This window comes from Nipponia nippon, unplaced genomic scaffold (assembly GCF_047370975.1).
Source record: "Nipponia nippon isolate SJK-2023a ecotype South Korea unplaced genomic scaffold, ASM4737097v1 scaffold_6, whole genome shotgun sequence".
Lineage (NCBI taxonomy): Eukaryota > Metazoa > Chordata > Aves > Pelecaniformes > Threskiornithidae > Nipponia > Nipponia nippon.
Genome location: NW_028262380.1, coordinates 56,652,309 through 56,668,978, shown reverse-complemented (window position 1 = coordinate 56,668,978; position 16,670 = coordinate 56,652,309). Strand labels below are relative to the sequence as shown.

Below are 16,670 nucleotides of genomic sequence, written 5' to 3'. Positions count from 1 at the left end.
TTCTATTTTCGACTCTCCGTAGACAACCTTGCTCTGAATATTGCTTAAATGTAAAACGAGCAAACCCGAATGCGCTAGCAGGCTCCGCCAGCCCCTCACAGCCCTGCCTTCGGCCACAATTGCTACGAGCAGCCGCGGGTGAAAAACAGGGGCTCTCGCGAGCCGCCCGAAGGGAGCTCGGCCCCGCAGCGTGGCACCCTCTCGCCTCGGGGACGCGGGGAGGGTGTTTGTAAACAGGGCGGCCACGTGCAGGCGAGCCACGTGGGGGCTCGGCGGCTGAACCTCCAAACCGCCGTGGGGGGAAGCCAGCCCCCACGCTCCCGCTCCATCTTTTCCCAAAGTAGTTTGCAGCGCTATCGGATCGCTAAACATGGCAGGGAAAAAATCCATCTGTCCTTCACGGTCAACTGCCTCTGTCAGCATCCAGAGATGCTGCATGAGCTAAATCACCCATCGGATTTTATTTCCAAACGCATTTCATCATGGATTGTATCACGAGCCTGTGAATGTGCTGAAGTTACTTAGGGTAGGCTCTCGGTTAAGTGCACTATGTACCAAGCCAGGCAGGCTGAACTAGGACTACCCACAGCAAAGGAACTCTGAAAGATCGGAGAGAGACGACGCTAAAATTTACCGTCTCCAGTTCAGGTCCAGGAAATAAGAGGTGACTGTTGCACAAAAAGCTATGAATGCTGCTAAGGTTGTGTCACCTGCACGGGTTTGTGCATCCCGTCTCCAGCAGAGAGATTTCTGACAATAAATTAAAGTTGGTTTTGGTTTTTTTGGTTTTTTTCTTCTTTTTTCCTTTGAGCTCTGCTACCAATTATGACACCAGCATGAGGGTTCATGAACCCAGACAAACCTTTAATTGATAAAACAGATCAAAACGGGAATCGTGTGGTAGGTTGGAGCTGATGTACAGGAACAGTTTGCAGACTGTGGGAAATCTTGCCTGAATGAATAGGAGGATCAAGGGTATTAAAGGTTAATGGGAGTTATTGGAGTACCTACTTATTGAAATGACATTACACAACTTGGTTTCACACACTGCAATTAACTGACACAACATAGTATTTTTAATTATAATTAGCTCATTGTGAGATTTTGCTTATTTTTTTGGAGGTGCATGGAGACATCTGCAGTGCCAGTAGAAATGAGGTAACAGCCTTTCCTGCACCCTTTCTCACTTGGAGCGGAGGGTTTCAACAGTGCTGCAAAGCAGTGAGCAAAAAGCCATCCTCTTCACTGAGGAGATAAACAACAGTATTTAATCTGCTGGGTTGTTTTGGATGAGCACTGCTGATTTAAAGGTCCGAAGGCTTGTGCAGCAAAAAAAGAACGTGTCGTCAATCAACAGAAAATGCTACTGAAAAACAACTTCTGAAAAAAAGTGAAAAGCTTCTGAGTCTAGTTTCTGTTTCTTAAAATTGATACTTCTGTTATCTTAGTAAGCAGAGAAAACTATCTGTAAACCTCTGAATGAGCAGGAAGGAGGGTATCATGGGTAAAGCACTGGGGCTCAGGAGATATGGGTTCAGTTCCCAGCTATACCACAGCTTTCCTGTATGTCTTTTAGGGTTTAAAAAAAAGAAAAAAAAAAAAAAAAAAAAGGGCACTGAAATGAATGGCTCCAGCAGGGTTTGTACCGTGTTGCACGATCTGTGTGTGCTTTGGCTCTCAGTTGCTGCTGATTAATTTTGTACCCTTTCTCTTACTCTTTGCATGTTTTGCCTGCTTATTAATATTAGCGCCCGAGGGAAAAGACTGCAGCAAGGCTGGTTAGGAACTCCTTTTACACACATACACACACACACAGAGCAGGTAGCAATAGCAGCTTTGCTTTATTTACTGCAAATATTTAGGTTTTTTGGAAGGGAGCTGCCTGCCTCTGCTTTGCATTATAAACAAGAGTTACTAACACTCGGGCCCCTTGTGCGCTGCCAGACCCCTTTTCTCTGTCTCCTTTACTGAATTAAATAGCAAAATGGAACAAAAATGGCTTATGTTTGCACAGCCCCAAGCACAGTGGGATTCTGTTTCGTGGCTGGGATATGAGGTGCCTCCTAACGTGCAATAATTAATTTCACTCTATCCACTCTCCTTATATTTAGAAGCATCAGAGTTGCCATCCTGAATTAGGCTCATGCTCCAGCTTGTCCAACAAAATATCTCCAAGCAGCTAGTAGCAGTTGTTTCAAGAAAAAGCAGCTATTCAGTAGGTAGTTACAGACTCACTCTTCAAAGGCAAAACTTCTTTCCAATCCATCAACTAGAGTTTATATTTTGTAGCAAAAAACATGTTAACTTGCAACTGCTTTGAAAAGTGGTTTTTTTTTCTAAAAAGTAAAAATTAGTTTTTAGCTTCTATACCTGCCTCTAAGTCTTTCCATCCATTCCCTTTCCCTCCCCCCTCAAAGAAGAAAAAATACTCCCAAAACTACTTTTCTTCTTTTCAGTTGCTACACAGTATGTGACTGACCAGGTGCCTCACTCCTGCAAGTATCTCTGCATAGGCAGACTGTTGCAGCTCTGTAAGCCCAAGGAAAATGAATAGGGCTTTGTGAAAATGGCAAGGGCTGCCATCAGTTTGCAGGATCCCAAGTCAGCTGACAGCATGGCGGGGGGGGGAAGCCACCTATACCTAACGTATTGTCAACTGTACAACATAGGCAGACTGGAAAAATACAGAGAAATCTGTGTTTTCCTACCTGGTCACTCACTTCTCAGGCACTACACATAGTAATAGAGAGAAAGAAAATAGATCAGCACACTCTGATTTTTCCTACTACTTTCTCACACCTACAAAAGCTTCCTCTCTGCATTAAAGATTACAGGGAAGCAGAAAAGTACAGGTCCAAACTTATTTAAAGCAAACAAACGTTCTGTGGAAAGCATGGTGAGTGCCATAAAAACAACAGAGAACTGAAAGGCTGTATTTTTCTGTTTTGTGCATTTTTCATGTTTATAAATATCAAGAGTGCTTTTCCCTATTTGGTCAATATTTTCATTTGCTCCTGGATATGTGATGTGTACACTTGCAAAGTGACTGTGCGTGGAATGGAGACTCACTAGCATAGGTTTTATTTCCTCCCAAATGTCTACTGGTTATATGAGTTAAGTAAATGTTAAATCTGACCCTTTCCAGTTGCTCAGCTTTCGTGGTTTTGATTTTTATGTTGCCATTTTAGTAATACCTCAGACCTTCTTGGGCAGACAAACTTGAAATCAAACAGAAAAGCAAGAAAAGGAGAGCAGTGGGAACAAAAAGTTGGCCATTTGAAAAGAAAATACGTTAAGGTCTGTAATACACACACACATGCACACCCCCCCCCTTCTCCAAATCCCAGGGAGAGGTGAGTCCGATGTATTTTCCAGCTTTCATATGTTCTCTTTCAGGGATAAATTGCATTCCTTTTATTAAGCTATACATGCACTTTAAGCTACAAGGAAATATCTCACTTCTGTGAACTTTAGTAACTTTGGGGGAAGGGAAGCAACTCCAGCTTTACTGCAACAACTCATTTTCCTCATTTTACCGTGAGCAGGACGGTAATGCTACTTGCACACAAGAGGAAATATGCAATCATTCTTTTCTCCTTTTTGCTTACATAAGAGCTGAAAGAGTTTTATGTCCTTTGGCAAGTATAAAAATTGTATAGCTTCAAAGTATGTGACTTCAAACACAAGTGAAGTAGCACCGAAAGAACAAACAGATTAAACAAAGATGAAAAAAAAAGTATCGGGGCATGAAATGGGGGTGAGTGCTGCACGAAAAGTTGCTGTCTCTCATGCTAAGGGACAAATATGGAAAGTTATTAAAGGACACTGAAGTTGAGGGCAAAACTCTCCTGTCAGCATCAGGCCCAGGGTTAACGTTTACCCTTTGATCTCTCTAACAGCACTAGAAGTGGCAAGAGAAGGAACAAATAGTCAGTGCAAACTCAGAAATGGCTTTGTCACATATTCTCTCATATATTCTTCATTCTTGCTTGCTATCTTCTGCTACCCAGCTGCTGCAAGAGTAATGGGAACTGTGGGTCAAAAAAGAAGTCAGAAAAAGAAAACGAAAGGGGGTGAAGAGCTTAGTGAAACCGAAGCGGATTCTGGATGTGACCCAAATAATTGTGTCTCGCAAATGAGAAGACAGGTGAGAAAGAAACCACTGGAGCGTAATAACAAAAACACAGTGATTGTAATCAACATTAACATAAAATGGAAGCAACCAATGTGAACATACAACTAATAGCAGAAGTCATGCGTATAACAAGATCTGTGGACTGGCCTTTGTACTCTACTGTATGATGGTGAATACCATGACTCATCTAGACAGATTCAGAATATGGAAGAAACACTTGTACCAAATGCTTCCTCCCTATGAGGAAAAAACAGTTCTTGGGATTCGTTTTGTAAAGCAAGTGATGCACACTGTCCTGAGTGCTTGCTGCACTTGCTTGCATGAGAAAGTGTGAGAAGTGTGCATGGGACTGGAAAATAATGTTTCCGGATGAGGAGCAGAACCTCTGCTAATAAGGTCCCACAGTGCACGCACAGCATAGGCTTCAAGTATCTCCGGAGACCAGAACCTGTCTGACAGCTTTGGTTTAGGTCCACAGGGGAGGGCATGAAACACATTGTCAGTTGGGTGCTTCTGACCAGCTTACAATGCATTTTCATCTGTGCTTCCTGAAACCATCTTGGCAAGACAACCCCAATAGTTACCACCACTTCTTCCCCTCCTTTTTTTTTTTTTTTTTAAAAAAAACAAACAAACAAGACAGATTGGTGGCATTATTCATTTGGTTGAGTAAATGCAGAAATCTCCACCAAGTTTCTTACGTCCAATGGAGATCCAAAACTTGCCTTGCAGTGGTATTAGCTTTCGTAACAGCAACACCTCCTTGTGTCAACATGTCTCATTAAGTAATAAAGACTATTCAGCTATTTGATTTTACTTATACAGTTAGTAGGATTCATGATTTCTTTTCTGTTCTTTAAAAAGGGAATTGTTCTAGTATTCTAGCAGGCAGTGAGTCATGCCTAATTAAGGAAAAAATATATAACCATTTACAGTGGGATTCTTGTATTGCAAAGAGCTGTTTTGTCATGAAAGCTTTTGGAGGTTGAATTTCTTATAAATTTTTTAAAAGGGGAGGGGGAGCAGGGAAATCATTTGAAACCTTTGCAACAATTCCTTTAACCCCCGTCTTATACTTAGGGTCAGTCCGTTCCAGGCAGACGTGCCGCAACAACCCAGATTGCACTCGAGGTGGGGGGAAAAACAGTGGCGCCTGACAAAGGAACCAACGATCTAGAATGCAACACAGATGCAGAAAGCTCAGCCAAAACCCAAACTACGATATGTTTTCTTAAACTCCGTATCTTTTATTTCTTTCCCCCCTCCTCCGCCGCCTGTGAGGACCAGGGACATTCCTGGAACTCTGTCCTCGCTGGCTGCGTCAAGGCAGCTGCCGAGGATGCTGGGACGCTGTTTGTAAACACTCTAACCACGTGTGTGCAACCACATGGAGAGTCATCGTCCTGACCTAGACATCTACCCACTTGGTAAGCCGGGGTATTACTGCAATGGAGCCAAATCCTTTTCCAACGCGACGTGACTTAAAGCGGCTCACGCCAGGACATTGGAAGACAAAGCTTGGACTGTTTATGCATTACTAGAAAGGAGATTAAGCAGAGAAGTTGTTTAAATTTTAGTCATTGAAATATAAGTTTAAGGATAGGGGAGCTCATGTAGAGTAAAGAATGCAGAAGGCATTACCCTCTTTATACATCTGCAAAAAATTCAGCTTAAACCTGGAAACTTCTCTTCCCCATGCAAACACCTGGTGAAACCAATATTCATATGCTGGGAACCCACGTGGAATATATTTGAGGCTAGAGGTAATGCTGCAGAACACATGAAGGTATTTCATGCTATCTAAATTGCATCATAGTAATTAATCAGAAAGTGTCTGAGGCAACTGCCCGGTACCCATGGAAGACACTTCCAAGGGGTACTCGGTTATTTAGCTATTCCTGGTTATCTTAGCTGTCTAACTACTCACCTGCTTGTTTCTTTGCTACTTCTTTGAAACCATCGTAAAAGATAAGCTGTACTTGACTAGGATTAAAATGCAGAATTTTCCCTTCTTGCTGAACTTGAGCATAGAACAAGCCTATTCCTTAGAACAAGCCTATTCCTTTGCACACTGCAATAGAAATGCTGCCTTTATTTTTTTTTCTTTTTTTTTTTTAATAAGAGGGAAAAAAACCCACACACACCAAGAATTAGGTCAAACTAAAGCCTCAATACTGCAAGCCTTTATTTATTTGTAAGAATAATCCTACTGGGGTTTCTTGCCATATGTATGCCACAAGGCAACAACACTCCAACTTGGAATCCACACCTCCACAGAAAACTTTGTTTTTGAAGGACAGCCTCAATTTTGTTCAGGTTGCTAAGATGATTCAGCTTTCTGGAAGGTGTTTGACAAAGATGAACAAGCCTGCTTGAAAAGACAGACAGGAATCTAAATCTTTACGGCTTTTAATTGTTGAAGTGTTTTTCAAAGCATAGCAACTTTTTTTTAAGTTGTCCCCAGATTTAAAATCCTTTACTATAAACAACTGGTAGAACACTCTTTCTGAATCTCTTATAAGGCAGGGCACTTTTTCTGCATTTCAAGAACAGTGCGAGATATGCGGGTGAAGTTAGTTAGCTGTTCTTCCTATTTCTCAAACCTTGTTTTTCTCTACCTTCCTTCTGTTACCCCCCGCTACGCAATGCAAGGCACATTCCCAGTGTTTTAATCCAAACAACCTTTTTGGGTCAGTCATCAGCTGTCCTTGGGATTAGTCCAGCTGATGCTGCAGGTTCAGAATTTTATTCCTTAACCCCAGCACCTCTGTCACCACCCACTCAGCAATTCCTTGGGAAAATACGTGATTTTTTTTTTTATTTTATTTTTAAAGAGACTTGTCTACCCCAAGGGAAGGCAGAAGTGACTTCTTTTCAATGGGTGACTGAGAAGATGATTACTCATGGTACTTTCCATTTGTAACGTTTTATTATCTAGGATATTGGGACTAGCTGTGAAATTGAACATGCAGGCAGTGACGATCTGAAAATGTAACAACCGGAACTATGGCAACTTGTTACTAGTTACTTGTTCAGTGTTCAAAAGGGTATTTTTCCTGCAGAATATCATTAAATGAGTAAGAAGGTATTCACTGCCTTACGGAGTATGGGATTGAATAATGCTACAAGTGTGATTGATTCATATAATTCCCTTTTTGGCTTTCAGCCATGATGCAGTCATATGCTTTATCTCTGTTCAGACTACAGCTTTTTTTTAAATAATGAATCATAGTACATCCCACTCCATTTCAGAACCAGCACATTGCCTTTCAAAATGATGTCACAACACTTACTGCCGCTGGCTGACTGCCTTAACAGCAATCAGAGAGCTGGACTAAATAAATACTGTATATTATTTGGCAAAATCATTTGTGGTTGTGTTCTCCAGCAGAGTTTCCAAGATAACCACCAACTCTACTTGAAACTTGGCAACTTTGTTCTACCACTCTCAGGCTCCAATTGTGAAGCTGGCTTACAGATGCTGCTACCACGCTTAGAGCTACTGTGCGGCAGTCAAGTGAGAGAGGTAGAAGGGTCACCCGCTGTGACAAGCCAACTTTGACAGCTCATCTGAAATTCCACCTTGAAAAATGGACAATTTTTTTTTTTAAAAAAAAAGGACCTTATTTGGCTCCGGTAGAAAGACGAGACACATCTTCCACTCGGAACGAAACAGAGCAAGGGATTTAAAGTCCCTGCTTAGGCACACTCTGAGAAAACCACTCTGCTGCCCATGCAAGTAACTTAGAAGCGAAGCACTCCCTGTAATCCCAAGCAGGGTCAATAACATTAGTCCAACGCAAACGTCATGTTTTTCAACACCTGAGCACCAGATTTGTTCCAAAACATGGTGAGGTTTTGGTTTGTCATCCCCCCCCCCCCCCCCCCCCCCAGCCTCTTTAGGGCTGTCTGGCTGTTGCTAGTATTTAAAGGAACCGTATGGGAGACGGAGTCCCAGCAGCATCCGAAGTGCTCGGGGCAAGAGGGAAGAGTCCCTTCCAACTCCGGCAGCTGAAATGCCCGTTCCAGCAGCAACTACAGGGTCTCCCGATTCTGCACACAGAAACCAAAACACTGACAACCCCCTATCTCTGCTACCCAACGCAACGCTGGTGCCAACAGGAGACCTTGGAAATCCATCCGTCATAATAACTCCTCAGCAGGCACACGTTTCTTGTTCTTTAAACAATGTTGACATGCCAAAGTCTAGGACCATGCGCACTATATCAAAACAATACCACTTTCCCTGGCTAAAAGCCAGGAATCAGCACAATGCCAAAGTCCTCGTTAAAAGCCTTACTACGAACAGTGATAGTTCAGCAAATTCAGTAGCCTCAGTGTCTCCCATTCAACCTTCTTTTGAAGATTTGTTAATAATTAGCTCTGAAATAGGCAATACAAAACCATTGTCTGAGGTTCCCTGGATGCATTCACAAAGTTTTTTGGTGTCGCTTCCCAAAATGAAACAACTGTTTCCACTGAAAGATGACTTTTGAGTTCTTCACTTCATGTAAACAGCAGTTTAGTCCCACCACCTAAGCACTGTTATTTTTCGCATCTTTCCCCTCCCTTTTTTTCCCCTCCTCCCTACACCCTGGTTACTAGATTTAAATGTTTTCTGACTTCACTGGCAGCATTCGCACTATGCTTTCCATGACACTGAGGAAGAGAGACAAAATATTACCCAACACTGATTTATTTACATTGGTTCCAAATTGTTGGTTTTCTGCAGGATAAAATCCAAGATGCGTACATTCTTTCAAAGTGTTAACAGCAGCAGATCTGGCAGACCAAAAGTTCTTGACTTGCTAGATTTACCAATGTTTTCAAGACACAAGGGACTTCAATAGAATAGAAAGAATATAATTTGGAAGCAGGAAATGAAATACACAAAACTGTCTTGACACAGATGCAGCAAAATAGTATCACTGTTTGTATCCAGTTTTATTTGAGTCTTTTGAAAAAAAAAAAAAATCAGATGTTTTAGCAACTGAGAACTGAAGTGTCAAAGGACAGCACCAACCAAAGTGCCATGTGTTTGAGAGAGAAAGAGCTGAAAGTAGTGTTTCCGTATGACAGTTCATTAAAAACTGTTACCTGACCTTTGTTAGTCACGGACCTTTAGTGATGATACACAAAGGGTAAACTATACAGAAACTGCAGAGGCTTACCTTTATTTGGAGGGGTGCAAGAAGTTAACTGTGAGGTGACCAGGAAAAGAAAAGAACCCACCAAGAACGAAAGAAGTTTTGGGAAATGTAATGGTAGCTGAGGGGCAAGCAGCCCTAATGGCTCAAAGAAACATGCTTATTTTCCACAGCTACTGTAAAAGGAACTAATACGTTCATCACACACCACTTAAGGAAATTTGTCTAACTCCCAAAAGATAAGAGAAGGAATGATTTACAATCTACGGTCAGCCTGCCATGCAGAGGGCATCTCTTAAAAGGACACTGCACGTACCGCGGTGTTGTTTTTGTCACCTTTTATTCGGTCGGATCCCCCTCTAACTCGAGTTTGTACACGACTCTTGACTATTAACATCTCCCTGTTGAATATCTTCAGCAACCACGTCCTGTTTTGCACTTTACAACCTCCAGAGAAAGTGCCGTAGTGGAATACACGCGCAGATACACAAGTGAATATACATGTTACTACACTCACCCCCTGCTGCAGTAAGTCAACCTGCCATTAACATGCAAATCGAATGGCCTCATTAGCCGACAAACAACACCCACTGACCCGCTTTCACTGGGGACAGTATCTCCTTATCTCTGAAACTCCTAAACTTCACATTCAAAAAAAGAAAAAAAAAAAATGCTGAACTGATATTCAGAGCTGCTGATCACTGCTCAAAGCCTGCACATTTGCATGCCGCTCATCATGGAAAACAAATCTTGCGATGAGATCTTTGGTTGCAACATTTCGATGGAAGCACGCTAGACCACATCACTTCTCCCTTCACCTCACTCTTCGAAAAGGAAAACTACTTAGCAGAAAAGGGTCTGCTAAATTTCCAAGACTCAAACCGCGAGCCGAAAAGCCTCCTTTTTACTCAGGGCACGAAAACGACGGCCAGTGTCTCGGGGGGGATTTAACGCCAACAAACGCCACGATGCGAGCGCACGGTGCCGCGCGCCCGACTTACAAACGTGGTAAGGTTGTTGCTCGTGTCTGTCATCTGGCGGGGAGCGAGCCTGACCTCGCCGAAAGCGGTATTTCGGGGGAACACGCACGAGAAAGTAATTTTTTTTTTTTTCTTCCCGTGGCCACATTGTGCAAGTGGCCCCGCCGGCAGGATTTGGCAACGCGGACAAAACGCGCGTGTAGACGGCACAGAAAAGGGAAGGCCTCGCGACGAGACACCCCCCCCGCCCCGTCCTCCCTCGCCCCCCAGTACCCGGTTTCGTTTCCTCCCCCCCGCCCTCCCCAAACTCCGTGAGCCCCCCCCCCCCTTTCCCCGGGGCTGCGCCCGCCTTTGTGTCCTCCCGCAGCCGGGCAGCGGCACAAAGCCGGGGCCCGCCGCCGCCCCGGCCCCCCGGCCGCGCTCCGCGGGGCTCTGCGCGGAGGCGGCCCCGGGAAGCCGGGGAGCGGAGGTGGGAAGGCCGGTCCCGGCGGGGCGCGGCGCCGCCCGGGGCGCGGCGGAGGGGAGAGCGGGGCAGCCCCGCGGCGGGGAGCCGCCGGCCGGCCGGCGGGGGGCTGGAAGGCGGCGGGGCGCCTGCCGCCGTCCCCGTCCCCTCGCCGCCGCCGCGCAGACAAAGGCGCGGGAGAGGAGGGGCGGCCGGGCAAAGTTGGGTGCCGGCCCCGCGGGGAGGGGGCGGCGGAGGCCCGCGGCGCCCCCCGCCGCCTCTGTCAGTCAGCCATGTTGGGGGAGCCGCGGCGGCGCCCACCCCCCCGCCGTCACCCAGCGGCGCGGCGCGGCCCCGCGACGCCCCGGGGGCCCGGGGGGAAGGCGGCCGGCGCGGGGAGCCCGCTCTGACCTCTGCCGCGTCCCTCAGCCTTGCCGACATCCAGCACGCACAGCCGGGCGCCGCGCTCCCCGCTCCTACAGGGCCGCCATCTTGCTTCCTTCTGCTCCTTGACGAAAGCGGCCGGGCCCCCGCATCAATATGCACGCGGCGCCCTGACGTCGGCGCCCGCCCCGCGCGCCGCGCCGCCCCGCGCGCGGAGCACACCCCCCCCCCCCGCCCCGGGCACCCCCCCTCCACGCGGCGCGGCGCCCGGCGCCCCCGTGCAGCGGCTGCGGGGCGGCCCCGGCCCCGGCCCCGACCGCGGCGTTTTTCCGCCGCTCGGCCTTTTGGGGGGTTTCCACTCCCCCCCCCCCCCCCCGCTTTTTCTGCTTTCGCCTCTCGCTGCGCACCGTTTTGCACCCCCCGCGCTGCGCGGGAGCCGGTGGGGAGCCGGTGGGTCCCCGGGGCACCGCGGGGCGCCCCCCGCCCGCCCACCCGGGGCACCCCCCTCCCGCATCCCCCCGCTCCCCGCAGCCGGCGGCTCTTTCCCACGGCCGCGGGAGCCCGCCCGCCGTCCCCGTGGGCCGGGCGGCCGCGGGGGCCGCGACCTCTTCCGCGGGCTGCTTTCCCCCGGCTGCGGCGGGGGGCTTGGGGGACCGGTAACGCCGCTCGGTAGCCGGCTGGCAACGTAAAAGAAAAGCCGGAAAAAAGAAAATTAAAAAAAAAAAATCAAGGCCAAAATCTGCCCAGGTTTCCCCAAAAGCGAGTCCCGTGCCGGCAGGCGCCCGGGCCCACGTGCTGCGCGCGGCTGCCAGCGGGGCGGGCTCGGCGCGGGGCCAGCCGGGCACCCGGGCGGGCGAGCGCCCGCTCCCACCCGCGCGCGGCTCCTCGCGCATCCCTCGCGAGCGGGGCTCGTTACGCCGCTCCCACACGCCGGCTTTATCGCTCTCCGCAGCAGGAACGGCTTCGTGCCCGCCACAGCGGGAGCCGCGGGAGGAGCTCTGACTGCCGGTCTCAGCCCCCCGGCCCCCGGAGCGGCGCTCGGCGCCTCCCCGGCCTGCCAGCCCTCGCCGGCGGGCGACAGGTCGCCGCTGCCGTCCCCTCCGTACGCCGCCCCGCTCCCGCTCCCCCGCCGCTCGCCGCCCTCCTTCGCCGGAGGAGCCGGAGCCTCTTCAGCCGGGCGGCTGCGGGGAGCAGAAGTAAGAGTATGCAAAAACCACCTCTGTGGGAACCGGCGCTGGGGTTTCACAGCAGCCAACCACCGCCCCAGAGCCCTGCGTGCCAGACTGACCCGGTGGCCTCCCCTCGACGGTGCTGTCCCCGCTGCGCAAACTAGAGCAGCCTCCGGCCTGCCCGGGCGGCGTTGCGGGGCCGGGGGGGGGATTTTGGGAGAGCATTACCTCCCTGACCAGACCCTCTCCCTACCCGTGGGTGTGTCCTTCACCCCCGAGGTGGCAGGAGGGGGCCTGCAGGCGCTGTCCTCCTCAGCAGTGCCCAGGAGAAAGCCGAATCCCCAGCTGTCCCCTGCTGCTGAGAAAGGGCTTTAGCAAGATGCCAAATGCGGTGTGCTCGATGCAGATCAGAGTGATTTCTAGGAAGTTTGGGTCATCGCTGAGTAATTTGTTTTTCACATCACAGGTTGTTCTCTGGGTTTTGGTTTTGCTTTAATTTCTGTGAAACATTTCAGAAGCAGACTAGAGATAAAAGGTTGCCCTTACAACTTGCTAACGTAGCTCTGCACTGGCAGCAGACTGTCACTCCTCTACCTGTGCCAGGCAGCTCGCTCTCCCCGGCCCTCGGAAAGGTGCTGGCCTGGCTAGCCCTATCCCGTAGGAAAATACATGGGTTTTTCTAGACAAAGGTCTTTGTGTTTGCTTCCACAGAACTGACTTCAGCAGCATCTCGTGCAGCCTAAACCTGTGCAAATAGGCTGAGTCTCCGTCTCTTTTTGGGAGAGTAAATGATACAAAGAATGATCAAGGTCTGCCTCAATTTTGCCAGATTTTTTGTGCTTTCACAGCACTTGCTTGATTTCCAGCAGGTATTTCAAACTCTTTTAAATATGCGTATTTATTAAAGCCTAGGGTTGCTTTTTCCCCTGGCGTGGCACATCCAGCTGATATTATCAGGAACGAGCACGCTCGACCTCTTTGCAGGTGCAAAGTGCTGCCTCCTCCCTGAGCCGCTCTTACAGCACCTGCAGAGACACCTCTGTCCTCTGCACCATCTTGTTCTGCCTCACCAGGGCACGGCATCGACAGGGTTCCATCGGGCCTCTCTCTCTCAGTGCTTTTCTCTGGTATTTGCATTGCGTTGGGTGAGGTGACCCTCCTTTGCATGGCTCAGATCCCTCCCGTGCCTGTGCACCCTTCGCGGCTGGAAAAAGCAGGTGGCTGGTTTTGGCAGGACCCTGCTGCGCCAGCTCCCAGTTTCAGTGGGAGCATAGCCCTCTCCTCCCTTTGCATGAGCAAGCAGCTGCAAACCTGGCTAACTGGGTGGGTAAAATGAAAAAGAAAGAAAAAAACCAACCAACACAACCCCAAAGCCACAAGCAGGAGTTTTACACTGAGCTGGGATTCTTTTCTTTTCTGACTGTGCTCCTGTGCTGAAGATAAGAAAGAGACAACTCATGTATATCTGACCTGCACGTATGAATGTGAGAGAAGTGTGCATTTTTGAAATGCTTCCTGTCATAGGTGTGGTTCGCTTCTCTATTCTTTTCTTTCTCTTTTTTTTTTTTTTTTTTTTAACTTTACTGCCCTAATGACAGCCTGTTGTAATCACCAGGCTCAATAAACCCAGGAGCAGTCCTGCTGAACCAGCAGTACTGTCTTCCCTCCTGGAGCACAAGGCACATTTACCAGAGCCTCCCCTGCTCAGCTGGGTTGTGCTCAGCTATCTTGACCTACAAGCCTTCTAATTGACCCGCTGCCCTCCCGTAGTCCTGCCACATTTTGACAGACCACAGGATCTTTTGGCTTCCAAATCAATGGCTTTCTGTTACGCATGCCTCTCTCAAATGCAGCTTGCTCTACAATGCACGTTTCTTGGTATCCATTAGCAGCCTAATGAGAGGGACATGGATCTTATTTCTCCCTCGGAGTAGTTCTGTTGGCTACAACATATTTATTGAATGAGAAAATTTGACCCATTTTGCTTTGCCTATCAAACAGGGAGAAAAAAATGCCTGAACTTGACCATAGCGAGGAGTGACTTAAAAAAACCCACACCCTCTCACTCTTAAAGAGGCAGGGTGAAAAAAGCCTTTTACCTCTTGAACATGCTGTTCCCAGCCATGAAGTTGCATGCATTTTTCAAAACAAGTATCTGGTGTAAAGAACGGATATGCAGCTTCCTTGGAAATGCACTGAAACGCACTTAGCTCAAGCGGTATTTTGGAGCTGTTTCTAGGGCTATCCCAGCCACACCATTTTTCTTCTCGGTCAGCCTTTGCATCTGTAAGCAATGAAAAGCAAAAAAAAAAAAAAAGACATCTCAACTGATTAAATGCAGGGAGTCAGGAATCCTACCAAAAAACCCCACTCCAGACTATGTGTGTCCACTGCTATCCTTGTCAGGAACAGCTTTTGCTCCTTTTGAGATCTGCTGGGAAGAGAATAACCTGCTTCAGTCTCTCTGAGCAGAGAGTTAATAGCAATGAAGTCCAGAGGCCTGATAGTCACACGGTGCGACTGCAGGAGAGGCGCTTGGGGGAGTCCCTGCAGGTCGTGGCTGGAGCAGTGTTTCTTGTTTCCCCAACAGAGACTGCAGCGAGGCAAACGTTTCATGGGCAAAATATCAGGTAAAAAGCATCCTGTCACTTGGCAATTAGAGCATTTCTGTGTACAACGCATAATTGCACACAATTAGATCAGAGGTTTAAAAGAGCGTGGGCCTTACCCCTCTGCTAGAGGGAACGCTCGCTCCCGGTGAAGGATGTCTGGGTGGCTGGGGCACAAGCTGCAGCCAAAGCTTCCTCCTGACTCTAAAGCTGCAACGAGCAAACCTGACTTACTTACTGAAGGAATGTAATGTACTCGACCCCCTCAGCCCCCCACATGAAACATTCAGAAAGATGTACAGTGCAAATAATTTTTCACCCTTTACCCTGCATCGAAGAATAGGGGAGTTTATATTAACTACCCGCTTCACGTAGCTTGCTGGGCCAAATTCAACTCTGACTTAAAATTTCTGTGCAAAAACCAGTTCAGAGTCGTAATTAAATTGTTTCTACTGAGCCTGCAACTCTTCATGTTGTTTTATTCATGTTTTCTTCGCCCCGTGATAAAGTGTGAACAGCTATGTGAGTTGAGGGGAAACAAATTTGCTAGATAGCCTGTGTCACCTCCTCGAGCAAACCCCAGAACTCCAGCGGACCGTCAGCTGCGACACGACAGGCTTACAGAAAAATCTCTCATGTCCTTTGTCCACATAGACATTTGTCTCTGTCTTCCACCGAGGGACGCTGATTTCTCATGGGGCCCCATCTGGATCACAGCAGCATCCACCAGAAGCCCTACAGGGATAAGGTGTGGGAAAGGGAACGGGACCAGTTCAGCGAGCCATCATTTTGCTTTGGTTTATACATTCAGCAGGGCTTTTTCAGGTCCCAAGACATCCACTTGGCCATGTGCTCGAGAGTACTGGTCACTTTTAGTTAGATATTTTCCACTATATAGATTAAACATACAACTTTAGATATCAGGAATTTGGTCATTTTCTACAGTTCATCTCACAAGTAGGAGGGAAGAGGTCTTGCCGTTGACTTGGAGATGGAGATGTGACTTGACTTGGGCCAAGGAGATGTGCCCCTTTTTGCACTGCAGCCTGTGATTTCCTGGCAGATATGAAAGCTGGCTCCTAAGAAAGTCCTGCAAAGGGAAAAGCGCTGAGGAAAAACCGGCAGGGGCTGATGAAACCGCTAAACCGGGTGACACACAGAGACCTGGGCTGCCATACAGCAAATGCCAGCCTTTGGAAGGAGCCTTAGCTGTGTGCCTGGTCAGGAGCTGGGAAAGGCAAGGGTTGCATGGTCGTATGACTCATGAAGAGCTTTACCTTTTAATTTTTAATCATAATTTGCCTTTTTAACAAGCTCAGCGGGACTTGGCTTGTTGGTTTCCCTTCTCCCAGTGCATCCAGATGAGAAGCCCAAACCTAATCATGGGGTTGCCATTGCCCCCGTGATTTGGAAACTCTCAGCCTCTGAGCAGAAGCGACTGTGTCACTTTTGTTCATACCCTTAGTGCAGGCACAATTATATTGAGTTAAATTCTGCTTAAATCAATTTAGCCCTATAAATAAAAGCTACGTGCAAAGCTAACTGCTTTGCAGCGTGCATTTAAGCAGCTAAATGGTGTTCAAAAGCAATGTAAACGCTTGTGTACCCGTGATCTCGTTAGTGCAGGTTTTCTAATCTAGAAGCAATGTATAAAGAAGATAAATGTTATAGCTGTCTTTGTCTCTTTTGATTTCCTTCTCTGGCAGAGCAGTTTGTCTGTGGTCCTAGCTGAGCTGTCAGCTTGCTTTGATTTTTTCTTCCATGCCTGCTACTGTTTTAGGCAGGGAGTCAGCACCGTAGCTCC

The 16,670-nt window shown here is 48.0% G+C and overlaps 1 protein-coding gene across 2 annotated transcripts in view; it reads right to left on the bottom strand.

The window, feature by feature from the left end:
• The window catches only part of TET2 (tet methylcytosine dioxygenase 2), a 75,013-nt gene extending 63,795 nt beyond the window's left edge, over window positions 1-11,218 (bottom strand). The window contains exon 1 of one of the 2 annotated variants that reach the window (XM_087737139.1): window positions 11,116-11,218. In XM_087737139.1, the coding sequence (XP_087593265.1) occupies window positions 11,116-11,145 (30 nt within the window). In that variant the 5' untranslated portion in view covers window positions 11,146-11,218. The remainder of the gene's footprint in view (window positions 1-11,115) is intronic. The other variant, XM_087737140.1, reaches the window with a different exon arrangement.
• Window positions 11,219-16,670: the final 5,452 nt, after the last annotated feature.